This window comes from Pongo abelii, chromosome 1 (genome assembly GCF_028885655.2).
Source record: "Pongo abelii isolate AG06213 chromosome 1, NHGRI_mPonAbe1-v2.0_pri, whole genome shotgun sequence".
Classification (NCBI taxonomy): domain Eukaryota; kingdom Metazoa; phylum Chordata; class Mammalia; order Primates; family Hominidae; genus Pongo; species Pongo abelii.
The window spans coordinates 232917342-232942513 of NC_071985.2; the positions used below are offsets into that span (position 1 = coordinate 232917342).

Genomic DNA, 25172 nt, shown 5'->3' on the forward strand with positions numbered 1-25172 from the left:
TCCCAGGGGAGCATCTTTCAGGCCAGTGCTGGCGTGGTGGGGACGACCCCGGTGGGCATGGGCTCAGGGGCGCTGAGGTGACAGGACTGCTGCAGAGACTGTGTTTGTAACAAAGTAGGCTTTATAGGTCCCTGAGGGCAGGCAGCGCGGCTGGGGCGCGGGGCGAGGGGCGTGGGGCGCGGGTGGCCGCCCCTAGGGCCTCGCGTTCTTGGGCTCCTCGCGTTCCTCCTTGGCTGTCCCCGGGGAAGGCTCTTGCGCCGGGTGCCTGTCACATGCGCCCGACTGCTCCATGCCCGGGGCCTGGGGCTCTCCATCGTGGGCACTGTCCAGGTTGGGGCCGGGTGGCCGGGGACACTGCGGCACCAAGGGAGGTGGCGCAGGCCTGCGGGCGCCCGGCTGGTCTGGGGCGTGCGGCGTGGGTGGCCCGGAGGACTTGGCCTGGCGGGTGGGCGGGGGCAGGCGGCGGCGGAGGCTGCACGAGCCCCCCAGGCGCGGCCACAGGTCGGCCTCACCGTTGTGCAGGAGCACGAAGCGGCGCTGGGACAGCAGAGGCAGCATCTTCTGGCCGCGCAGGCTCTTCCGGAAGGTCTCGAGCACCAGGTCTGGTGCGGGTGGGGGAGAGAGGGTGAGTGGGGGGCAGAGGCTGGGGCTGGATGGGGTGGGGAGGGTGTGAGGGGTGGGACCCAGGTGGGCTGAGGTGTGGGGAAGGTTGGGGTAGGGGGCGGCACTGCCACACAGGCCCTTGGGAGGTGGAAGAGCCCCATCTGTGGGGGTCTGAACTTGGGAAGAGGGCGGGTGGGCATTCAAGACTGGGCAGGCTGTGGGGGTGTGGGGTGGGGGCTTGGAGGCTCACCCAGGGTCTCGATGACCACACCTGGGATGACCTCCTTCAGGACCTCGCAGTTGGTGTGCAGGGCTGGGTTAGAATTCATCTCCAGCAGCCATACCTGCCCCAGACGCTAGTCAGTCCCTCCTCACCCCGAGCCCACTGGGCCAGCAGGAGGCAGAGGCCCTGGTCCTCATTCAGACAGATGGCTCTAGGAGATTGCTTCCTTTCTATAGCCTCGCTCCCGTTTGTCCACTGAAGCTCTGAGGGTCTGAAGCTCCGGCCTGAGGGGGCTGCTCTGAGGAGGGCGTGCAGTTCCATCCCAGCTGCATAGGGGGTGAGCCTCGTGGATACACCCATCCCCAGGGCTGCATGCAGGCAGGGTGGGGGCTGACTGCAGAGTCTGCCTGGGGCCTGCCAGTGTGGTCAGGGTGTGCGGATGGCCCCTGCCTCCTTGCATCTGTCTACCATCCCCCCCGCCGCCCAGGACAGCACCTTGAAGTTGTCATCAATCAGGAAGTCACAGCCAATGAGGTCAAAGTAACCCAGCTTGCACTCCAGCTTGGGCTTGGCGGCCAGAAAGCAGTGGGCCATGATTTGCTGCATCCGCTTCTGCAGGGAGGCAGGGAGGCATCCTGGCTGCAGCCCATAGGCCCTGATCACACCCCAGGTCTGAACAGCCACAGCCACATCCCTCACCTGCACTCCCATCTGAACCCGCACCTGTACTGCCACACCTGCCCACACGTTCGTGCACTCAGCCTCGCAGGCTCACAGCCAGAAACTCACTCAACAGACTCCTGCAGCTTCTGTCCTGTGTCAGGCACTGGAGATACAAGAGTGAGGAAAACTCACAGGAAATCTCTGCCCTTGAGCAGTTGTTTCACAGCAGAAGAGACGGATAGCAAATGGGATACATAAAATCCCGAATCTTGGTAATAGCCGTGAATTATGTTGTATTTTAACGTGCTCTGGTTTCATCCTCTGTTCCCCAGCTCAATGGTTGCCTCAGAAAAACAACAGCGTGCATCCCCAGAACTGGAGATAGCAAAATAGACCTCATTTATAAAAAAAAAATTGTCATTATTTGTTTTCTTATGTCTAGTAGTTCCTTGGACGATCCCACTTGAAAGGACTAACAGAAAGTGTGAGGGCTGGGCGCGTGGCTCACACCTGTAGTCCCAGCACTTTGGGAGGCTGAGGCAGGAGGATCACTTGAGCTCAGGAGTTTGAGACCAGCCTGGGCAATATAGGGAGACTGTGTCTCTACCAAAAAAGTAGCGAAATTAGCTAAGCATGGTGGTGTATGCCTGTAGTCCCACCTACTTAGGAGGCTGAGGTGGGAGGACTGCTTGAGCCCAAGAGGCAGAGGCTATGGTGAGCGGAGATTGTGCCACTGCACTCTAGCCTGGGTGACACAGTGAGACTGTCTAAAAAGAAGAAGTATGGGCCGGGCGCGGTGGCTCACGTCTGTAATCCCAGCACTTTGGGAGGCTGAGGCGGGTGGATCACCTGAGGTCAGGAGTTCGAGACAAGCCTGGCCAACATGGTGAAACCCCGCCTCTACTAAAACTAAAAAAAAAAAAAAAAGAAGTACGACAATGATGTCTTGTCAAATAATAGAGAATATCAGTGAAGAGAGAAAAATTATAAAAGAGAATCAAATAGAAATTCTTAAGTTGAAAAGTAGAACAAATAAAAAATTCACTAGAAGGGCTCAACAGCAGATTTGAATTATTTGCAGATAGGCCAATGGAGATTATTTAGTCTGAGGAACAGAAAGAAAAAGGAGGCTGGGCGCAGTTGCTTCACACCTGTAATCCCAGCACTTTGGGAGGCCAAGGCAGGTGGATCACTTGAGGTCAGGAGTTTTAGACCAGCCTGGCCAACATGGTGAAACCTCATCTCTACTAAATATACAAAAATTAGCCAGATATGGTGGTGTGTGCCTGTAGTCCCAGCTACTTGGGAGGCTGGTAGGCCGGAGGATTGCTTGACCCCAGAAGGAGGAGGCTGCAGTGAGCTGAGATTGCACCACTGCACTCCATCTTGGGTGACAGAAACCCTGTCTCAAAACAAAAAATGAAAGAAAGAAAGAGAGAGAGGGAAGAAAAATAAAGCCTCAGAGACTTGTGGGTGGGACACTGTCAAATGGACCAACATATGCATAATGGAAGTCCCAGAAGGAGAGAAGAGAAAGGAGCAGAAACAATATTTGAAAAAATAATGGCAGAAAACTTCCCAGTTTAATGAAAAACAATCTACACATTCAAGAAGCTCAATGAACTCAAAGTAGGATAAACTCAGAGATCCACCACCTCATCAGCAAACTTCCAAAAGATAGAGAACGTTGAAATCAGCAGGAGAGAAGCAGCTCGTTATGTACGAGGCATCCACAGAAAGATGAACAGCCAGTTTCTCAGAGGTCGTGAGGTGGGCAGGCCGTGGGATGGCATATTCAAATTACCAAAAGTAAAAATACTGTTGACCAAAAATTCTACATCTAGCAAAAGCTGCTTCAAAAATGAAGGGGAGAGTAAGACATTCCCAGATAAACAAAAACAGAGGTAGACCTGCCCTACCATCCTTCAGGCTGAAATGAAAAGACACTAGACAGTAACTGGAACTCACAGGAGGAAATAAAGAGCCCCAGAAAAGGTCATTGTGTAATTAAATATAAGAGACAGCATACATGTATTTTTTGTATGTGATTGTTTTGTCCTAACAATAATTATGAATCCATGTTGACAGACACAAATATACTAAGCTGTAATTTGTGACAACAGCATGAGAGGGGTGGGGCTGTGTAGGAGGAGTGTTTTTGTATACTTTTAGGAGCAGTGTGTTTTTGTATACTTTTGAAATTAACTTGGTATTAATAAAAACTGAATTGTTCATTTTAGAACATTTTTTATTTTAGAAACAGGGTCTTGCTCTGTCGCCTAGGCTGGGATAATGTGGTTTGATTGTAGCTCACTGCAGCCTTGACCTCCTGGGCTCAAGTGACCCTCCCATCTCAGCCTCCTGAATCGCTAGGACTACAGGTGCACATTCCCATGCCGAGCTAATTTTGTTTTTTAGAGATGGGGTCTCACTATGTTGCCCAGGCTGCTTTCAAACGCCTGGCCTCATATGATCTTTTTGCCTCAGCCTCCCAAAGCACTGGGATTACAGGCATAAGCCACCACACTCACCCTAATTGTAGTAAATTAAGATACAATATTAATGGTAATCCTCAGGACAACCACTAAAATAACTCAAAAACATATAGTAAAATAAATGACAAGGTAATTAAAATGCTACACTAAGCCAGACGTGGTGGCTCACGCCTGTAATCCCAGCACCCTGGGAAGCTGAGGCGGGTGGATCACCTGAGGTCAGCAGTTTGAGACCAGCCTGGCCAACATAGTGAAACCCCGTCTCTACTAAAAATACAAAAAATTAGCCTGTTGTGGTGGTGTGCACCTGTAATCCCAGCTACTAGGGAGGCTGAGGCAGGAAAATCGCTTGAATCTGGGAGGCGGAGGCTGCAGTGAGCCGAGATCACGCCACTGCACTCCAGCCTGGGCAACAAGAGCGAAACTCTGTTTCAAAAAAAAAAAGCTACACTAGAAAATACGTCTCTAAAACAATAGGAGTCAGTAATGGAGAAATTGAGGAACAAAAAAAGACATAAGACATAGAAAACAAATAACAAAATAGCATATGTAAATCCTACCTTATCAGTAATTATTATTATTATTATTATTTTTTGAGACAGAGTCTTGCTCTGTCACCCAGGCTGGAGTGCAATGGCGCAATCTTGGCTCACTGCAAGCTCCGCCTCCTGGGTTCACGCCATTCTCCTGCCTCAGCCTCCCGAGCAGCTGGGACTACAGGCGCTCACCACCATGCCCGGCTAATTTTTTGTATTTTTAGTAGAGACAGGGTTTCACCGTGTTAGCCAGGATGGTCTCGATCTCCTGACCTTGTGATCCACCCGCCTCGGCCTCCCAAAGTGCTGGGATTACAGGCGTGAGCCACCGTGCCCATTATCAGTAATTATATTAAATGTAAGTGAATTAAACTTTCCAATTAATAGACATTGACGGAGTTTGTTAAAAAAACATGATATACCATCTACAAAAGATACTTTAGTTTCAGAGACAAAAATAGGTGGAAAGTAAAGGGATGGAAAAAGATGTACCACGCACATGGTAACCAAAGTAGAACTGGAGTGTCGTCTACACTCATATCACAGAAAATAGACTTTACACAAAAATTATTACTGCAGAGTAAAAGAAAATTTTTATAACAATAAACCAAGAAGATCTAATAATCATAAACATACACGAACCCAACAACAGAGCCTCAAAATACACAAAGCAAAAAACTGACAGATCTGAAGAGAGAAGTAGACAACTGAATATCCCACTTTCAATACAGAGACAGAAGATTAATGAGTAAATAGAAGAACCCGCACAACATTATAAACCAAACAGACCTAACAGACATGTTGGGAGCAGGCCCCCCCCCAAAATCTGGCCATAAACTGGCCCCAAGACTGGCCATAAACAAATCTCTGCAGCACTGTGACATGTTCATAATGGCCCTAACGCCCAAGCTGGGAGGTTGTGGGTTGACGGGAATGAGGTCAAGGAACACCTGGCCCGCCCAGGGTGGAAAACCACTGAAAGGCATTCTTAAGCCACAAACAATAGCAGGAGCGATCTGTGTCTTAAGGGCATGTTCCTGCTGCAGTTAACTAGCCCAACCTATTCCTTTAATTTGGCCCATCCTTTCGTTTCCCATAAGGGATACTTTTAGTTAATTTAATATCTATAGAAACAATGCTAATGACTGGTTTGCTGTTAATAAATATGTGGGTAAATCTCTGTCCAGGGCTCTCAGCTCTGAAGGTTGTGAGACCCCTGATTTTCCACTTCACACCTCTATATTTCTGTGTGTGTGTCTTTAATTCCTCTAGCGCCGCTGGGTTAGGGTCTCCCTGACCGAGCTGGTCTCGGCACAGACATCTACAGAACACTACACCCAAAAGCAGGATACACCTCCTTCTCCAGTGCACATGGATATTCTCCAGGATAGGCCATATGCTGGGACATAAACAAGTTTCAAGTGTTTTTGTTTTTGTTTTTTAATGATCCACTTAATGAATAGTAAGTTTGTTGTTTTTTTAAAGATGGGGTTTTGCTGTGTTGCCCAGGCTGGACTGAAACTCCTGGGCTTAAGCAATGTTTCCATCTCAGCCTCCTGAGTAGCTGGGATTACAGGTATGTGCCAACACACCAGCTCCAATAATTTTTCAATAATTTTTAAAGGGTTGAAATTATAAAGTATGTTCTCTGACACAATGGAATGAAATTAAAAGTCAATAACAGAACGAAAATTGGAAAAACCACAAATATGTGGAAATTAAATAACAGGTCCTTAAGCAACCAATGGGTCAAAGAAAAGCTCACAAAGGAAATTTAAAAATACTTTGCAGCTGAGCATCGTGGCTCACGCCTATGATCCCAGCACTTTGGGAGGCCGAGGCAGGCAGATCACCTGAGGTCAAGAGTTCAAGACCAGCTTGGCCAACATGGTGAAACCCCATCTCTACTAATAATACAAACAAAATTAGCCGGGTGTGGTGGCAGGCGCCTGTAATCCCAGCTACTCGGGAGGCTGAGGCAGGAGAATTGCTTGAACCCAGGAGGCAAGGTTGCAGTGAGCCGAGATTGCGCCATTACACTCCAGCCTAGGTGACAAGAGTGAAACGCCATCTCAAATAAAATAAAATATAAAAATAAAAATACTTTGAGACAAATGAAAATGAAGACAACACACAAAATCTTATGGATGCAGCAAAAGTGGTGGTCAGAGGAAAATGTATAGCACTAAGCACCTACCTTAAGCAAGAAGAAAAAACTGAAATCATAACCTAACTTTTGACCTTAAGAAATTAGAAAAAGAGAGTTTGAGACCAGCCTGGCCAGCATGGTGAAACCCCGTCTCCATTAGAAATACAAAAAAATTAGCTGGGAGTGGTGGCACGTGCCTATAGTCCCAGCTACTCGGGAAGCTGAGGCAGGAGAATCATTTGAACCCTGGAGGCAGAGGTTGCAGTGAGCTGAAATCGTGCCACTTACTCCAGCTTGGGTGACAGAGCAAGACTCCATCTCAAAAAAAAAAAAAAAAAAATTAGTAAAAGAAGAGTGAACTAAACCCAAGGCAAGCAGTGAGAAGGGAATAATAAAGATAGAGTGGAAATAAATGGAATAGAAAACAATAGAGAAAATCAGTAAAACCAGGAGTTGGTTCATTGAAAAGATCAACAAAATTGATAAGGCCTTAGAGAGACTGACCAAAAAGAAAAAAAAAAAAAGGAGAGAAGAATCAAATTACTAAAATAAGCGGAAAAAGACTTTATATTGATTAAAAGGATGACAAGGGAATACTATGTACACTAAACAAATTAGATAACCTAGAAGAAATGGTTATCTTTAGAAAACCTAAAAGAAAATTCCCTTTTTTTTTTTTTTTTTTTTTTTTTGAGACGGGGTCTTGCTCTGTCTCCCAGGCTGGAGTGCAGTGGTGCGATCTCGGCTTACTGCAAGCTCTGCCTCTCAAGTTCACGCCATTCTCCTGCCTCAGCCTCCCGAGTAGCTGGGACTACAGGTGCCCGCCACCATGCCCGGCTAATTTTTTGTATTTTTAGTAGAGACGGGGTTTCACCGTGTTAACCAGGATGGTCTCGATCTCCTGACCTCGTGATCCACCTGCCTCGGCCTCCCAAAGTGCTGGGATTACAGGCGTGAGCCACTGCGCCTGGTGAAATGGACAAATTCTTAGTAAAATAAAGCAGACTAAAGATTAGAAAATCTGGATGGACCTATAACAAGTAAAGATTGCGGCAGTATTAGTAATAATAATAATAAACTTTCCCACAAAGAAAAACCCAGGTGGCTTTACTGGTGAATTATTCCAAACAAAGAATTAACACCAATCCTTCACAAAGACTCCAAAAATAAAAGAGGAAAGAACACATCCTAACATGCTATGAGGCCAGGGTTACCTCAATACCAACCCAGTCAAAGACATTCGAGAAAAGAACACTACAGACCAATATTGCTTATAAGCACAGACACAAAAATCCTCATTAAAATATTAGCAAACCAAATCCAACAGCATATTTAAATTTAAATGGTTCTATACCATCGTCAAGTGGGGTTTGTCATATGAAAGTTAATCAGTGCAATACAACACATTAATGAATGAAGGGGAAATAAGACATGATCATCTCAGTGGAGACACAAAAAGCATTTGACAGATTTCAACATCCTTCTATGATATTCACAAAAAACACGTAACCAATTAGGAATAGAAGGGAACTTCCTCAACCTGACGAGGGCATTTATGAGAAACCCACAGCCTTCCTCCTCAGATCAGGAACAAACAAGGATGACTGCTTTTGCTACTTCTATTCAACATTGTTCTGGAAGTAGCCAGCAATATGTAAGAAAAGAAATAAAATGCATATAAATTTGAAAGGAAGAGGTAAAGCTGTTTCTATTCCAGATGACATGATCCTTATATAAAAATCTTGAAGAATGCACACACACACACGGAGCTAATAAGTGAATTCAGCAAAGTTGAAGGATACAAGATCAACACACAAAAATCAGTTTTATTTTTATACACTAGCAATGGACAATCCAAAAAGGAAATTTAAAAAATAATTCTATTCACAAGTGTCAAAATAATAAAATACCTAGAATAATATTTACCGTAGGTGACAGATTTGTATGCTGAAAACTATAAAACATTGCTGAAAGAAATGGAAGAAGACCTAGAAAAATGGAAAGACATCCTATATTCATGGATCGGAAGACTAAATATTGTTAAGATGCCATTACTACGTGACTTACAGATTCAATGCAATGCCTATTAAAATTTCGATGAGGCTGGGTGCGGTGGCTCACACCTGTAATCCCAGCACTTTGAGAGGCTGAGGTGGGCAGATCGCCTGAGGTCAGGAGTTCGAGATCAGCCTGGCCAACACAGTGAAACCTGGTCTCTGCTAAAAATACAAAAATTAGCCAAGTGTGGTGGTGGGCACCTGTAATCCCAGCTACTAGGGAGGCTGAGGCAGGAGAATCGCTTGAACCTGGAAGGCGAGGTTGCAGTGAGCTGAGATTGCCCCACTGCACTCCGGCCTGGGCAACAGAACGAGACTCCGTCTCAAAAAAAAAAAAAAATTTCAATGGACTTTTTCCCCAGAAATGGAAAAGCCAATCTTAAAATTCATATGGAATTGTGGAATTGTAAGGGGCCCCCAAATAGCCAAAATAATCTTGAAAAAGAACAATATTGAAAGACTCACATATCCCAATTTCAGGACTTACTACAAAGCTACAGCAATCAAAACCATGTGGTACTGGCATAAAGACAGACATATACAGTAATGGAATGGAACTGAGAGTCCAAAAGTAAACACTTGCAGCTCTGGTCAATTGGTTTTTGATACTATGCCAGGACCATTCCATGGGGGAAAGAATAGTCTCTTCAACACGTGGTGCTGGGACAACTGGATAACCACATGCGAGACAATGCTGTTGGATCCCTAACTCACACCATACACAAAAATTAACTGAAAATGGATCCAAGACCTAAATGTAAGAGCTAAAACTATAACATTTTAGAAAGAAACGTAAGTGTAATTTTCACTCTGCTGGATTTGGCAATTTTTTTTTTTTTTTTTTGAGACGGAGTCTTGCTCTATCACCCAGGCTGGAGTGCAGCAGTGCGATCTCCATTCACTGCAACCTCTGCCTCCCGGGTTCAAGTGATTCTCCTGCCTCAGCCTCTTGAGTAGCTGGGACTACAGGTGCACGCCACCACACCCAGCTAATTTTTGTATTTTTAGTAGAGGTGGGGTTTCTCCACATTGGCCAGGCTGGTCTCAAACTCCTGACCTCAGGTGATCCACCTGCCTCAGCCTCCTAAAGTGCAATGGATTTTTATTTTTTTATTTTTATTTTTTGAGGTGGAGTCTTGCTCTGTTGCCCAGGCTAGAGTGCAGTGGCACGATCTTGGCTCACAGCTACCACCACCTCCTGGGTTCAAGCAATTCTTTTCTCTCAGCCTCCCAAGTAGCTGGGACTACAAGCACCTGCCACCACGCCCGGCTAATTTTCATATTTTTAGTAGAGATGAGGTTTCACCATATTGGTCAGGCTGGTCTTGAACTCCTGACCTCAGGTGATCCACCCACCTCGGCCTCCCAAAGTGCTGGGATTACAGGCGTGAGTCACCGTGCCTGGCACAATGGATTTTTAGATATGATACTAAAAGCATGAGTAACCAAAGGAAAAAAATGCATAAATTGTATTTCATCAAAACTAAAAGCTTTTGTGATCAAAGGACATTATCAAGAAAGTAAAAAGACAGCCACAATATTCAAGAAAAATATTGGCAAATCATATGTCTGATAAAGGCCTAGTGTTTAGAATATGTAAAGAACTTTTTGGCCGGGCATGGTGGCTCACGCCTGTAATCCCAGCACTTTGGGAAGCTGAGGCGGGCAGATCATGAGGTCAGGAGATCGAGACCATCCTGGCTAACACGGTGAAACCCCCGTCTCTACTAAAAAGACAAAAAAATTATCCGGGCATGGTGGCGGGCGCCTATAGTCCCAGCTGCTCGGGAGGCTGAGGCAGGAGAATGGCGTGAACCCGGGAGGCGGAGCTTGCAGTGAGCCAAGATCGCACCACTGCACTCCAGCCTGGACGACAGAGCAAGCCTCCGTCTCAAAAAAAAAAAAAAAAAAAAAAACTTTCACAACTGGACAGTAAAGAACAGCCACAGCATTTGAATAGACATTTCTCTAAAGAATATACACAGCTGGCCAGTGAACACATGAAGTTATTTGTCATTAGCAAAATGGAAATCAAACCCACCATGAGATATCCCTGCACACCGACTGGATGGTGATTCTTTAAAAAAAAAGGAAAATAACAAGTGTTGGCAAGATCTGGAGAAACTGGAAAAGTGATTCCTGGTTCCTCAGAAAGTTAAGTGTGTCACCCTGTGACCCACGACCCCATTCCTGGGTATTTTCTCAGGAGCACTGAAAATATATGTTCATACAAACATTTTTGGGTGAATATTTATAGTAGCATTATTCATAATAGCTCAATAATAAAACTCAGTGTCCACCAGCTGATGACAAAATAGGGTCCATCCATATGACAGAACATTGTATGAAAAGGATACATGGCCGGGCGCAGTGGCTCACGCCTGTAATCCCAGCACTTTGGGAGGCTGAAGCGGGCAGATCACCTGAGGTCAGGAGTTCGAGACCAGCCTGGCCAACATGGTGAAACCCCGTCTCTACTAAAAATACAAAAATTAGCCGGGCGTGGTGGTGGGTGCTTGTAGTCCCAGCTACTTGGGAGGCTGAGAGAGAAGAATTGCTTGAACCCGGGAGGTGGAGGTTGCAGTGAGCTGAGATTGTGCCACTGCACTCCAGCCTGGCAACAGTGAGACTCTGTCTCAAAAAAAAAAAAAAAAAAGGAAAGAAAAGAAAAGGATACGTGGACTACGTGGATGAACCCTGAAAACACCACGCTAAGAGAAAGGAGACAGGAGAGAGAGAAGGTCCATCAGTGGCGGCCAGGAATGGCCGGCAATGTAGCTGTGACGGTTCATTAGTAGTGTTTCTTTTTTGGGGTGATGAAATGTTCTGGAATTGGTGGTGATAATTGCACAACTTTTGAAATACTAAAAGCCACTGAACTGCACACTTTAAGATAGTGAATTTTATGTTCTGTGAATTATCGCAATTAAGAGAGAGTTTGGGAGATGTGAGGAAAGTAACTGGAGGCTCCTCTGAGCGCCGCCGTCCCAGCCACAGTGACACGCGCCTGTGGGTGAGGAAGGATCGTCCCTGGCTGCTGCTTCCGGGGCCTGGCCGGGGTGACCAAGACAGATAAGAGTCCTTCAGCCAAGCCCCGTTTTCATCCCGGTTTCACACCACACTGCTCAAGGGCCTTTGCTGCCAGGGTTGTTTGAAGTACCCCACAGGTACCCCACGGAAGGGAATCCTGCAAAATTAGGACACCCCACCGCACATGGCGCTTAGCTAGGGAGAGTCCGGGCCTGCACCAGCAGCTGCTGCTGCTCTAGGACACCTGGCCCGGGGGCTGCTGTCGGCCCTGCCTGCCACATGGAGGATCTGAAAGGAACAGACTCTTCACGTGGTGGCTGTCACTGAAGCCGAGCTGTCCCTGACCCTACAGCGAGGCTGCTCAAAGGGACCCGTGCCAACAGACCCCGGGCTGTCCCCTGACCCTACGGCGAGGCTGCCTGTGGGACTCGTGCCGACAGACCCCCGACTGGGCTTTCCGTCTGGGCCTTTGCTGGCTGCTGGGGACAGGCACTACCAGCTAAGTGAGCAGAGACGCTGGAAGGGTTTGGTTCCACACGGTCAGGTCACACTTTAGCACAGCCGCCCACTCATGCCACGGACATCTGTGTGCCTGGTGCCCAGCCTGACCACACACCCCCGCCCCGAGGGATCTCACCCCCAGACTGGAGGGCACAGTGGACGTACCGTGAGGGTGGTGAAGACCCAGTCCTTGGGGAGGCCCCGGGCCTTCCAGAACGTGTCATTGATGTAGCGGTTGAGGTGTTCCATGCTCCACACCGTGTCCTCCTTCAGCAGCATGTACAGAGGGCTCTTCTTCTGCATGAACTGGGGGCACACGGTGCCTGGAGACTGGCTCCCAGAGTGTCCAGAGGGCCTGTCCTCATGGGGGTCCCCAAGAGAACATCCCCCTAACCTAGAAGGCCTGTTCTCTGGGGGGTCCCCGAGACAGCCACCCCCAACCTTGCTGCCTCCCAGCCCCACCATGACCTGCCTGCAAAGACCCTCCCACAAACACCTTCATCCGCTGAGACCCCCCTTCAGCCGTGAGGACCCCACAGATCTTCACAGAAGGCCCCTACCCTGGACCCTCCCATGAAGACCCGTCCCCAGAAACCTCTGCCCACAGGGACCCTCCTCTGACGGCCTCAGAATCCCCTTGGTTCCCACGTCCGCCCACACCCCATCCTCAGAAAACTCAGCTGCAGCTTGGGAGCCAGGCTGCACGCTGGGGGCTACAGGGCTCTGAGCCCTTTCACCAGCTAACGGGGTCCCTGCCACGCGCCAAAAGAGGGAGGTGAGAGGCAGTGCTCACTGCCGGCAGGGGCAGCCCAGGCTACTTCCAGGCCTGAGACATCTCCCGGCCTGGGCCACCTCCGTCTGTAGCTGCACCCCCTCTGCATCCCCTAGCAGTGAGAACCTCCCTCTAATCTCATCCCAAGGCTGCAGGGAGGGCCCTCACCCATGGCAGACTCTTACCTGGTTGGTCAAGTGGCCGCTGAGGTCGCTGGAACGGGGGTCGTAGAGGCTAAGGGTGAGGCGGGCATAGCCGTGGCCGAAGAAGATCATGTAGGGTGTGGTGCAGGCGATGAGTAGGTAGGAGCGCACGTCAAACTTTCTCCCGTCCAGCAGCAGCGGGTTCTGGATGTACCTGGGGGCACCACATCGGGGCTGCTGGGCTGAGCCACGGGGCCAGCCTGGCCTGCGTCCCCTCACACCCCATCCTGGGCCTGGGCCATTTCCTTAGTGCCCCGCCTCTGTCCCAGGTGTGACCTCCAGGGAAAGAGGGCATTTCTGGGCCTGAATATGTCAGGGGAATTGGGAGGAAAGGCCTGGCACCCTCATGGGTGCTCCAGGACATAACCGCAGTAGGAGCCCGGAGGGCTGCCTGGAGGAGGAGGAGGGCATGAAGTGGCTTTGGAGAGGAAGGGAAGGAGTGCGCCAGGCGGGCAGCGGTGAGGTGCGCTAGGCAGAGGGAGCACAGCAGGCAGAGGGGGCGCGCCAGGCGGAGAGCACGCCAGGTGGAGGGACGCGAGGGATGAGCCGATGGAAGCCGGGGACGGCGGATGGCAGCTGTGGCCAGAGTGAGGCTCTAGGAGGGCCGGGGGTGAGGTCGACAGGTCTAAACCTTCAGCCTCGTGCAGCCACGGGGCTTTCTGGAGGAAGCCTTCCCACTCAGGGAAGGAGTGGTCAGCTTGGCCATCGGCCTGAAGGCTGCAGCTGGGCCGGGGAGTAGGGGGGCCGGCAGCTGGGAGGCCACCCAGGCCAGGCCACCTGCAGGACAGAGGGGGCCCCAGCTGAAGGACAAACTGACCAACCCCTCAACCCTGGATCCTGTGTCTGTGACCCCGGCCTGGTGTGACCCCTCCCTCTGCTGGCTACACGGGGGCCCGGCTGTGGTCTGCACAGGGGCTGGTGGTGCGGCTGCCTTGCACGGCCAAGGGCTCCTCGGCGGCCCTGCTGACCGCACCAGTGGGGCCCGGGTCAGCCGGCCCAGACCCTCACCCCTCCGGGCACCCGCGGCCGCACCTCTGCACCACCCGCGCCTGAGGCCCCCGGAACGGCGTCTTGTGGTGGATGGGGTCGTCCTCCATGCTCCGGGTCTTGGCCTGCAGGGCGGCAACTTCCTCCTGGTTCCGGAGCAGGAAGATGCCTTTGCCCTGGTTGGAGGCCGTGGGCTTGCAGATCCATATCTGGGTTTCTGCAGAGAGCGCGGCCTGAGCCCCCGGCCCCGCCCCACCTAGCCCCGCCCCCAACCCGGCCACGCCCCCGCTAAGGCCCGACCAGGACCCTGCCCTCCAGGCTGGGACCCTCGGCCCTCCAGGCTGCGACCCTCGGCCCGGCCATTCTAACCTTGGCCCTGCGCTAACCACACGCCTGGCCCCAGCTCCTGCCCGTGCCTCGACCACGCTCACCCGGACCAAGCTCCAGCCCCGGCCCCAGTGCCCTCATACCCCAACCTCCACGAAGGCCAGACCCTCCCCTTTCCAACTCCTCAGTCCCCACACAGACCAGGCCCAGCCCTGGCCCCTTCCTGGCCACCTCGTCTCGTCCCGCCCCACGCAGCCCCTCCAGACCCAGCCATGCCCTCATCAGCCCCCGCCTTGGTCCAGCCCTGACCCTGTCTCCCCAGGGCCAGCCTGGTGTCCCGCCAGCAGCCTCTCACCATCAAACAAAGTGAAAAAGGCCTCTCTCTCGTGTTTGAGGTCCAGGCGATAGGTCTCTGGGAAAAACTCTTCCATTCTCAGGACCCTGCAGGCAGGGAAGCAGGAGGATGAGCTGCTGTCCCTTCGCCCCAGGCTGGGTGGGCGGTTTGAGGCCCAGCCTGTGGCCCGGCAGGAGGGAGCGTGGGCACTGGCACCTGGCGCCCGCGGCCGTTCTCCTTGTGGGGAGTTTGCATTTCCTGCCCCTTTGCAGCGCCTCCCCCTGCAACGGGCTGTGCTGCTGGCTGCATCCTTCTGGCCGCTGACCCCCACCTGGGCCCCTCCCGCTGGCTGCTTTTTCCCTCACGGTTGCTCTCCCGGCTGGCACCGTCTCAGCCATTTGTGAGCCACCAGCTCACGGCAGTGTCCTCACGGCTGGGATGGGCAGAGAGCGCGGCCTGAGCCCTGGGCCCCGCCCCAGCTCTGTGTGCACGGGGGTGGCGGGGGGTCAGCGTGGATCTCGGCCTGGCCTGGCTGAACCTCTGACTCTAGCTCGTGGTTTTCCTTTGTGTGGGACCCCCGCCCCGCTTTCTCCTTTTCAGACGACACCAGGTTTAGGTCTGAACTTCTGTCTGAAGGGCCCCTCACAGCTGGGCTGAGTCTACCTCTGTGGCCTGAGGTATCCTGGGCTTGTCCACGGGAGGTCCTCCAGGGCGGGCGCTGCTGTGTCCTTTTCCAGCCTGCAGCCCAGGGGACAGCACCTGGACTGAGGGGCCAGCTCATGGTGCTTGGAGCAGGTGGGGACTGGGGGACGGGGCATGGGTGGTGAGTGGGCGGACATGTGAGTTGTGGTGGACGGCGGTGCCTGGGGGAAACAGCTGTGTTGCTCCAGGCTGGAAGTGGATGCTGGACATGGTGTAAAGCTGGTGTCATGGGCAACCGGGGCGGGGGGTGCAGATGGAGGCAGCTGTGGTTGGCTGGGTGGGTGCTTCGTGCAAAAATGTCTGGGCCAAATGAAGTGGGGAGGGATAGGTGGGTCCATAGAAGGGCAGTGGGTGGGGCTGGGAGCAGGAGGACGAAGTCGCTAGGATGGATGGCCCAGACTTGGGTGAGCGATGGACGGCCTCACTCAGGGCACCCACAGGTGACGGTGGGCATGGTGTGGGATTTTGGATGGATGAATGTTTGGAGTGAAGGCAGATTGACAGGTGGGTTGTACCTGGGTGGGTCTGTGAGATGGACAGGTGGGTGGGTGTCAAGCCCAGTGGGTTGGGGACGTGTGGGATCTTCCCCGTTCAGCCACGGGGAAGAGGGTGGGTTTATGGGACAGGGGTTTGGCCCTTTAAAGGACAGGTGGAAGGTGGAGGCAGGTGCTGACAGGTGGGGGCTGGGGCCAGCCTGGGAGCCCAGGTGGCCAGGGGCAGGGGCAGGGGCAAGGGCAGGGGCAAGGGCAGGGGCGGGGGCAAGGGAAAGGGCAGGGGTGGGTGCAGGGGCAGGGGCAGGGGCTGGAGCCAGCCTGGGAGCCTGGGTGGCCAGGCGCAGGGGCAAGGGCAGGGGCGGGGGCAGGGGCAGGGGTGGGCACAGGGGCAGAGGCAGGCACAGGGGCAGAGGCAGGGGCGGTAGCAGGGGCAGGGGCAGACTCACCTGGCCTGGGCACCCCCTGGCACCTTGCTGGCCTGGCTCATGGCCCGTGCCCGTCCCCGAAGGGTGCTGAGCAGCCCAATCTTGGTGGTGAGGAGCTTGTTGTTGGGAAGCTGGTACAGCAGCTGCTCTCCTGGAGGTCAGAGGCCAGGGCTCGTGTGGAGGGAGCGCAGGACCTCGGTCCCCACCCCTCCAACCTGCCCTGTGCTCCGGCCCAGGAGGCCCCTGCAGGCTGCCCGCCCGTGGTGCCGGCTCCCGCTACCTTCCCGGAAGCTGCCGTAGTTGTCTCGGCTCTTGACCTCACACCACTTCAGCGTGTAGTCATCCCGGCGGCTGTCCTGGATGCGCTGCCAGCCCTTGCTTTTGCAGTAGGAGCTGATGCTGCGAGGGGTGGGGGCAGGGGTGACCTGGGGGCCGAGGCAAGGGGTTGGGGATGGTGGGCAGCCAGCGGAGGCCGGGCTGGGCCCCAGGAGCAGGCGGTGGGTATTCAGGGGGACCAGGGCCGCTCAGGGCCGCTTGCTACTCACATTGTGGCCCCGTTGCTGCCTCCAATGTAGAAGAAGGGCCCCGGCCGGGTGCTGTGGGGCGATGGCTTCCCACCCCCCAGCAGGAGCCCCTCCAGGAGGGCAGCTGAGGGCCTGGTGGCGTTAGTGTCATCCGAGTCTGCAGGCGGGTGGCTGTTCAGGAGCCCAGGAGGTCCGGGCGTGGCGGAGGCTCTTTCTGTCCCCTCCAGGTCCGGCCCACAGTGCCCACCTGCGTCGTGGTCTGGCTGGCTTGGCTGACACGGGAGTCCCTCCTCCTGGCTGCTCCCCATTGGCCTCTTGTGGGCCGGGCCTGTGAACAGGGTGGGGTCCCACTGGGGTGGCTACAGGAACTGCCCACTCAGCCCGGACATGGCTCAGCCAGTTTGCTTCCAGCCCATTTCTCCAAGACCCTGGACAATCCCCCTGGCCTGTCTGGGGTTCAAGTTCAGCCTGAGCTCTGACCCCACCAGGCAGCCTGGGGACTGCTTACACCTGGGGAGGGGCCGTGACCACCCTCCAGGGCCAGGCTTCCCGCCAGCAGGTTCCAGGTGGGGGTGAGGAGCTCGGATCAGGGGGCAGGGAGGTCGCCCTTCCGACCCTCCTCACCAACAGGGCAGTGGCCTGGTGCAGGGCAGGGGCTGGGCTGTGAGGCCGGGGCTGGGTGCAGATGTGACGCAGGGATGGTCCCAGGAGGGCAGGGGTCACAATGTCCATGATGATGTCACGGGTGACCCAAGGGGCCATTGTCAGGCCGGGAGACGAGGGGCTGCCCTTCCGGGGGTGGTGCCAGCCAGGTGGAACCCTGGGCCACGGAGTGCGGTGGCTCCCCTCTGTGCCTGCAAAGCCCGGCACCCACAGCCGGCCCCTCTCTCGGAGCAGCGGGGCATGGCCGTGTGTGGGCCCTGCCCCTGCTCCATGAGACCGACTGACTTCCTTGGGGATGGAGCGCCCGGCCGTGTGTGGGTCCTGCCCCTGCCCCATGAGACCGACTGACTTCCTTGGGGATGGAGCGCCCAGCCGTGTGTGGGTCCTGCCCCTGCCCCATGAGACCGACTGACTTCCTTGGGGATGGAGCGCCCGGCCGTGTGTGGGTCCTGCCCCTGCCCCATGAGACCGACTGACTTCCTTGGGGATGGGGCGCCCGTCCGTGTGTGGGTCCTGCCCCTGCCCCATGAGACCGACTGACTTCCTTGGGGATGGGGCGCCCGGCCGTGTGTGGGTCCTGCCCCTGCCCCATGAGACCGACTGACTTCCTTGGGGATGGGGCGCCCGTCCGTGTGTGGGTCCTGCCCCTGCCCCATGAGACCGACTGACTTCCTTGGGGATGGGGCGCCCGTCCGTGTGTGGGTCCTGCCCCTGCCCCATGAGACCGACTGACTTCCTTGGGGATGGAGCGCCTGTCCGTGTGTGGGTCCTGCCCCTGCCCCATGAGACCGACTGACTTCCTTGGGGATGGGGCGCCCGTCCCAGGGAGGCCTTGGTCTTGGAGAGGTAGGAGGCCACCCAGGGCTGCTCTATTCACCTGAGACTTGAGCCCGAGGCCTCCGCTGGATCCTTGGCCTCTTGCCCCTCTTGGAGCCGGCTTGGGTCCGAGTGGGCGGTCCGCGGCGGTGGATGAACCGGGTGCAGCTGTGGGCCATTGGCCGGGGGGTGCCAGGGCGAGGGCCCTGCAGGGAAGATGCCACCCTGACCCTCCTGTGGGAACTCCGGGCGGCCCGAGGCCCGAGCACTTGGATGGAGCTGGCAGTCAGGTCCACCCTGCCCAGGAAAGGGCGCCTCCCAGGGCCGTGGGCTTGAGCCTGTGCGTGCGGCTGGCTCCCGTCTCCGTGGCAGCTGTGGGGCCTGGCGCCGTGTGGGGGCAAGGCTGTCTCTGCACCCTGTCTTTGCCGGGCACGTCCTCCCCAGCCGGAGCTGCTCCTCAGGCGTGGCTGAGCTCGGCCTGGGTGCCAGCTGGAAGGAGGGGCAGTGTCAGGCCTGCTGGGTGGGGCGCCTTCCTGAAGAATGGAGGGTGGGAGGGCTCCCTGGCCTGAGCAGGGGTCTCCTCTGTCTCCGCTGCTGACCCCGGAGCCCAGCTGTGGGCTGTGTGCAGCTGCCTGGTACCTGCCATCAGGGTTCCCCTGTGGCCGCCCCTGGGTGCCAGGCCGGACCCCCAGGACACTGTCCCCAGCAACACCTTCCCATGTTGTAACTTAGGAATTTTCAGCCAGTTCCTCGACAGATCTTTCTACCTCTGTCTCCAGCAAACAAACCCATCTTGGGGCTGCTTGGGAGGTGAGGCCTTTTTTTTTTTTTTTGAGACGGAGCTTCATTCTCGCGGCCCAGGCTGGAGTGCAGTGGTGCGATCTCGGCTCACTGCAACCTCTGCCTCCCAGGTTCAAGCGATTCTCCTGCCTCAGCCTCCCAGGTAGCTGGGACTACAGGCGCCCGCCACCATGCCCAGCTAACTTTTTGTATTTTTAGTAGAGATGGGTTTTCTCCGTGTTGGTCAGGCTGGTCTCAAACTCCCGACCTCAGGTGATCCGCCTGCCTCGGCCTCCGAAAGTGCTGGGATTACAGGTGTGAGCCACCGCGCCCGGCTTAGGTGAGGGCTTTCAAGGGTTTGAAGGAACTCGCCCAGGAGACAGGAGCACACGGCAGTGTCGGGCAGAGGCTGCGGGGGCTCCGAGGCTGGAGAAGGCTGGGGTAGGCCTGAGGCTTCAGGCTGGGAGCAGAGCTCTCCAAAGGCAGCCCCTGCGGCTGATCTGACCTGCAGAGACGGTGGCACTGCTCTCGCCCGCATGAGGCTTTTGTGTCTGCCCCTCCCTGCCCCGCCTGAGTGACAGTAGGGAAGGAGACAACGAGGAAGCCCACGGGCAGGGGAAGGCGGGGAAACTGAGGCAGCCGTCCGCACGATGACCCAGCCGGGTGGGGCCACTGGGGCCCATCCTCAGGGAGGAGCAGAACACAGGCTGGGCCCCCCACCTGTGGCCAGGAGAGCCTCACGCCCTCTTCCTAGGGTGGGCTGGGCAAGAATGGAAGAAGTCAGGAGCCCTGAGACTCCTCCCCACCCAGAACAGGAGGACTTTTGGAAGAGGCTGGACCCTGTGCTGGCACAGAGCAGATGTGTGCGTGTGAGACTCTGCATTAAATGGGAGACCTCAGCTCCTTCTCATGGGTTCTCAGCACCCAGGAGTCCTGCTGGGGAAGGGGATCCTCTAAAGTACTGGCTCTCAGCCAAAGGGGCTGCCCAGGCCCAACAGGCATCATCAGAGGGACTCCCAAGTGTGAACAAGAGTGACACAAGGACAGCCAGGCGCGGTGGCTCACGCCTGTAATCCCAGCACTGTGGGAGGTCAAGAGTGACACACGGATGACCGGGCACGGAGGTTCACGCCTGTCATCCCAGCACTGTGGAAGGCCGGGCGCGGTGGCTCATGCCTGTAACCCCAGCACTTTGGGAGGCTGAGGCGGGCAGATCACGAGGTCAGGAGATCGAGACCATCCTGGCTAATACGGTGAAACCCTGTCTCTACTAAAAATGCAAAAAATTAGCCGGGTGTGGTGGTGGGCGCCTGTAGTCCCAGCTCCTCGGGAGGTTGAGGCAGGAGAATAGCTTGAACCCGGGAGGCAGAGCTTGCAGTGAGCTGAGATCGTGCCACTGCACTCCAGCCTGGGCGACAGAGCGAGACTCCGTCTCAAAAAAAAAAGAATGACACACAGACACATCTACACACACACACACGCACAGACACAGACACACCTACGCACCGACACACAGACACACCTACACACAGATACACACAGACATGTCTACACACACTTGCACAGATGCACAGACACACACCTACACACACAGACACACGGATGCACAGACACACAGACATGCACACACACACCTATAAACATGCACAGACACACCTACACCTACACGCAGACACGTCTACACACACGCACACACAGACACACACACACACAGACGCTGACACACACAGACACAGATGCACAGACATGCAGACACACAGACACGCAGACGCACACAGAGGAAGAGGAAAGGGGAGAAACAGGGAAACAAACCCGCCTGCAAAAGGTTAGGGTGGTGGAGACAGGACCCCTCAGAGAGCTGCAGCTTTTAAAGCAAAGGCACAGAGAATACAAAAGAGCCGGTGGGAATTAAAAATGCAACACCAGGGTTGGGATTTAAGTCAAGGAAACTGCCCAGAAGGGAACCCTGGGGATGGGACTGTGGGTGTGAAGCCGAGGTGCCACACAGCAGGGTCACTGTGGGGCCCCAGGCGAGAGGGGAGGCCCAGGGAGACACAGGCACAGAGCCGGAGGAAGGAGGCGTGGTCCTGGCCAGCCCTGGGTGCCCACCGAGGCCACTAGCGGCCCTCCAGCCTTCCTGGGGACACACAGGGCTGGAACCGGCCCGAGAGGCTCCCAGTGGGGAATTCCAGGAATTCCATACCTGGCCTACCAGGTGTGGAGGTGGGAAAAGGTGAGGAAACGTCCGTCCCTCCGGGAAGCCTGGAAGACTCTCACAGGAGTGAGGTGTCAGGGAAAAGATGCAGCAGTTGTGAGCTTGCAGCTGACCTGATGACTGTGTGCTCCAGCCTCTCCGCCTACACAGCTGATCTGACCTGCTGATCTGACCTGCTGATCTGACCTGCTGGAGTGACACCTGCACAGCGTCAGCCTCTCTCCACCTGCACAGCATCAGCCTCTCTCCACCTGCACAGTGGCTGGGAGCAGCAGCCTCTCTCCACCTGCACAGCGTCAGCCTCTCTCCACCTGCACAGCGTCAGCCTCTCCACCTGCGCAGCATCAGCCTCTCTCCACCTGCACAGCGGCTGGGAGCAGCAGCCTCTCCACCTGCACAGCGGCAGCCTCTCTCCACCTGCACAGTGGCTGGGAGCAGCAGCCTCTCCACCTGCACAGCGGCAGCCTCTCTCCACCTGCACAGCGTCAGCCTCTCCACCTGCACAGCATCAGCCTCTCTCCACCTGCACAGCGGCTGGGAGCAGCAGCCTCTCCACCTGCACAGCGGCAGCCTCTCTCCACCTGCACAGCGTCAGCCTCTCCACCTGCACAGCATCAGCCTCTCTCCACCTGCACAGTGGCTGGGAGCAGCAGCCTCTCCACCTGCACAGCGGCAGCCTCTCTCCACCTGCACAGCGTCAGCCTCTCCACCTGCACAGCATCAGCCTCTCTCCACCTGCACAGCGGCTGGGAGCAGCAGCCTCGCAGGGTTGCTGCAAAGATGGAGTTTCCACATGTAATGTCAGGACAGCACCCGCCACACACTGCGCGGTCCACAGGGCTGTGGTGATGGTGATTGTGGGGGTGAGGGGGTGAGGGGGAGGCAGAGAGCTCAGGGACAGCTCAGGGACAGCTCAGGGACAACTCAAGGACAGCTCAGGATAGGAGGGAACACAAGCACATGTGAAAAGCAAGGCGATCGTCAACTCTGAGGAAAACAAATGGGCGCCACCCGGGGAGGCTGGGCAGCTCTGCCCCAAACATCATTCGTGCTGGGATGATATGGACAGGGCAGTGTGTGGAAGACAAGCCCCTTTCACTGTCCATGGGGAATTTCTGCACTGGAAGCTCCAGAAGCAGCAGCATCAGGTGCTTTTTGGAAACAGGCAGTTAGAAAGCGGAAGCACAGCACCCACCCCCCCACCCAGGAAACTGCCTCCGTCTCTTCTGCTGCAGAAGAAGCAGCAGCTGGAAGAGGCAGCCAGGTGCTGATTTCACTGTAAGCCTGAGGCCTCCTTTGGGCTTTTCTAACTTTGTGTCCTTATTATGTTCAGAAATAACTAAATAAGTTGTGAGCTGTTATTTCTTGTCATTGAAATTAAAGGTTTTTTTTTTTTTAGACGAAGTCTTGCTCTGTCACCCAGGCTGGAGTGCGGTGGCGCAATCTCGGCTCACTGTAACCTCTGCCTCCCAGGTTCAAACAATTCCCCCTGCCTCAGCCTCCTGAGGAGCTGGGATTACAGGCGCCTGCTGCCATGCCCGGCTAATTTTTGTATTTTTAGTAGAGACGGGGTTTCTCCATGTTGACCAGGCTGGTCTCAAACTCCTGACCTCGTGATCCGCCCACCTCAGCCTCCCAAAGTGCTGGGATTACAGGCGTGAGCCACCGTCCCTGGACTGAAATCAAAGGTTTCTTAAGCGGCTGCCCGCTGTGTGTGTGGTGAACCTGGGGCCTGAACGCAGGTGGGACGCAGACTCCCAAGCGTCAGAAGCCACTGGCTCCACATGCCTGTCGATCTAGCAAATGTGCTTTGGAGTCTCTGACAGACGATTCTAAATCCAGAAGGAAAGCGTCTCACTCCGAGATGCTGACCGACGCGTCCTTTATAGCAGTGGGACTCGGGAAGCTGGTGACGCCCGGGATGGAGGACGGTCGTGACGCCCCTCGATGGGGACATGGTGTAAAGGCAGCGTGGAAACTCGGTTCACGACCTTACGATAAATTGTAAAATAAGCGTTTTACCTGGTGAGATGAAAAGACCGGCAGGAGACAGCACCCTGGTAGGATGAACAGAAGAGACTTTTAAACCTGAAGAAATCATCCAAAAAGCGACCACATGTTAGTGTCCTGCTGTGAGTTCTCCCCCTGGAATCCAAGCTTGGCCACCTGGGGCCCTAAGAAGGTACTGACATTGTTCGAAGAGCTGGTGCCTCCCGGCCGGAGGCCGCTGTCAGAGGATGCACGACCTGTGGTCTCAAGTAGCCGTCCGTCCAGGACTTGCTCTGCGGAGGCAGACCTGGTCCCAGGCCACAGAGCTTGTCCCAGGGCTGCCCAGCCCTCCCACCCCACCTGGTACACACACCGTTCCCCGGCCTGGCCTGGGACCGAGCCTCTCGCACGGTGGCGCTAGGATCCGGGACCCGCAGAGCAGGCTCAGCCTGGCCCCACCCTACCCGATCCCTGTCCAGTCCCCTCCCCAGCCTCCTTCTCTCCTGGGCAGCCTCCCGAGGGGACCCGCAGGCAGGGCATAGGAGGGCGGGGCCGAGCCCACTGGACCCCGGCTGGTGGCTGCTGGTGCCTGTTACCTGCCCAGCCCACAAGGTCCTGGGAGCCGGGGCCAGGAAACAACAGTGGTGACCCGGCAACCGTCTCCTGGCAACCACCGCCCAGCCGGAACCCAGAGGTGAGCGTGGGTTTTTGGAGGATAGGGAGGGTCTGCTGAGCGGTGGGGCCGGCCCGGGAAGCTGGGCTGGGGGCTGAGGCTGGAGAAGGGCGCAGCTTCATGGGCACAGCTGCCTCCCAGTCACTGCTGGGCCTGAGCCCCGGTCGCTGCCCCTCCGCCCGGCCCTCCCAGGATGGTCCCTGAGCCGTCTCTCAGGCCCCACCCATGCTCGGTACCCCAGGACCTGGCCCGGGCCAGGCTCCGCGTGCAGCCTGGTGATGTTGGCTGGATACACGGCTGCGGATCCCTGAGCATTCTCTGTGCTTCACGTGGTCGGGTCCCTGTTCTCACTCCACAGCCCAGGACGAGGTGCCGCTGTGCCCCTCTCTGCAAACAGGAACCGGGGGCTCCGCAAAGTGAGTGCCCCCCAGAGGGGGACTCACATCTGTCGGTCCAAACTGCGCCATTCTGTAAGCCCCTCACCGTGTCACAGACCTCAGCCAAAGTGAAGCATTCCGCAGGGGTTTGGGCCGTGAGGAACAGCCTGCCCGACACCTGACTTGAACACTCTGCTGGGAAAAACACCGAGGAACATCACGATTACCTTCTGCGGGAACAAGGGCCAAACAAATGGCCTCATCATGAAGCCATGCGGCCCGGGCTGCTCCCACCCATACCTATAGGCACCCCAGCCCGTAGGCGGCGGTGGGCTCTGGCATCAAGCTGGTCCCCCGCCTCCGCAGGTGTTTGCAATGTACCTGTGTTGCTGCAAAGCCATGCTTTCTCTCTGTGTGTCTTTGTTTAACCCTCACCTTCTCTCTCTTTTTTTTTTTTTCAATATACGGAGTCTCACTCTGTTGCCCAGGCTGGAATGCAATGGTACGGTCTCGGCTCACTGCAACCTCCGCCTCCCAGGATCAAGTGATTCTCCTGCCTCAGCCTCCCGAGTAGCTGGGATTACAGGCGCCCGCCACAGTGCCCAGCTAATTTTTGTATTTTTATTATTAATTT

At 55.2% G+C, this 25172-nt stretch overlaps 1 protein-coding gene and 1 pseudogene across 23 annotated transcripts; one reads left to right on the top strand and one right to left on the bottom strand.

Moving 5' to 3' along the window:
• Window positions 1-103: 103 nt before the first annotated feature.
• On the bottom strand, window positions 104-24125 carry TTLL10 (tubulin tyrosine ligase like 10). 23 transcript variants are annotated; one of them, XM_054558189.1, is made up of 15 exons: window positions 24085-24125; window positions 23690-23795; window positions 23522-23587; window positions 18566-18993; window positions 17047-17353; window positions 16782-16900; window positions 16523-16652; window positions 15544-15618; window positions 14902-14987; window positions 14265-14436; window positions 13215-13386; window positions 12423-12563; window positions 1322-1438; window positions 854-947; window positions 104-602 (listed from the first exon to the last, which is right to left on the bottom strand). In XM_054558189.1, coding segments are annotated over exons 2-15 (2319 nt in total). In that variant the 5' UTR covers window positions 23692-23795; window positions 24085-24125; the 3' UTR covers window positions 104-192. The 23 variants fall into 23 exon arrangements, 21 of the variants coding, with proteins under 21 accessions (XP_054414164.1, XP_054414170.1, XP_063572012.1 ...); XM_054558195.2 differs by lacking the exon at window positions 23690-23795 and having other exon boundaries at window positions 23522-23556; window positions 24085-24112; XM_063715942.1 differs by lacking the exon at window positions 23690-23795 and having other exon boundaries at window positions 12423-12617; window positions 23522-23556; window positions 24085-24100.
• On the top strand, window positions 21675-23991 carry LOC129060608 (uncharacterized; annotated as a pseudogene).
• Window positions 24126-25172: the final 1047 nt, after the last annotated feature.

Coding starts and splice junctions, on each gene's coding strand:
- TTLL10 (XM_054558189.1), bottom strand. Junction 15,619..16,522: donor CCAGGGGGTGCCCAGGCCAG/GTGAGTCTGCCC, acceptor CCTGGGCTGCAG/GCTGGAAAAGGACACAGCAG. Junction 948..1,321: donor TGATTGATGACAACTTCAAG/GTGCTGTCCTGG, acceptor CGTCTGGGGCAG/GTATGGCTGCTGGAGATGAA.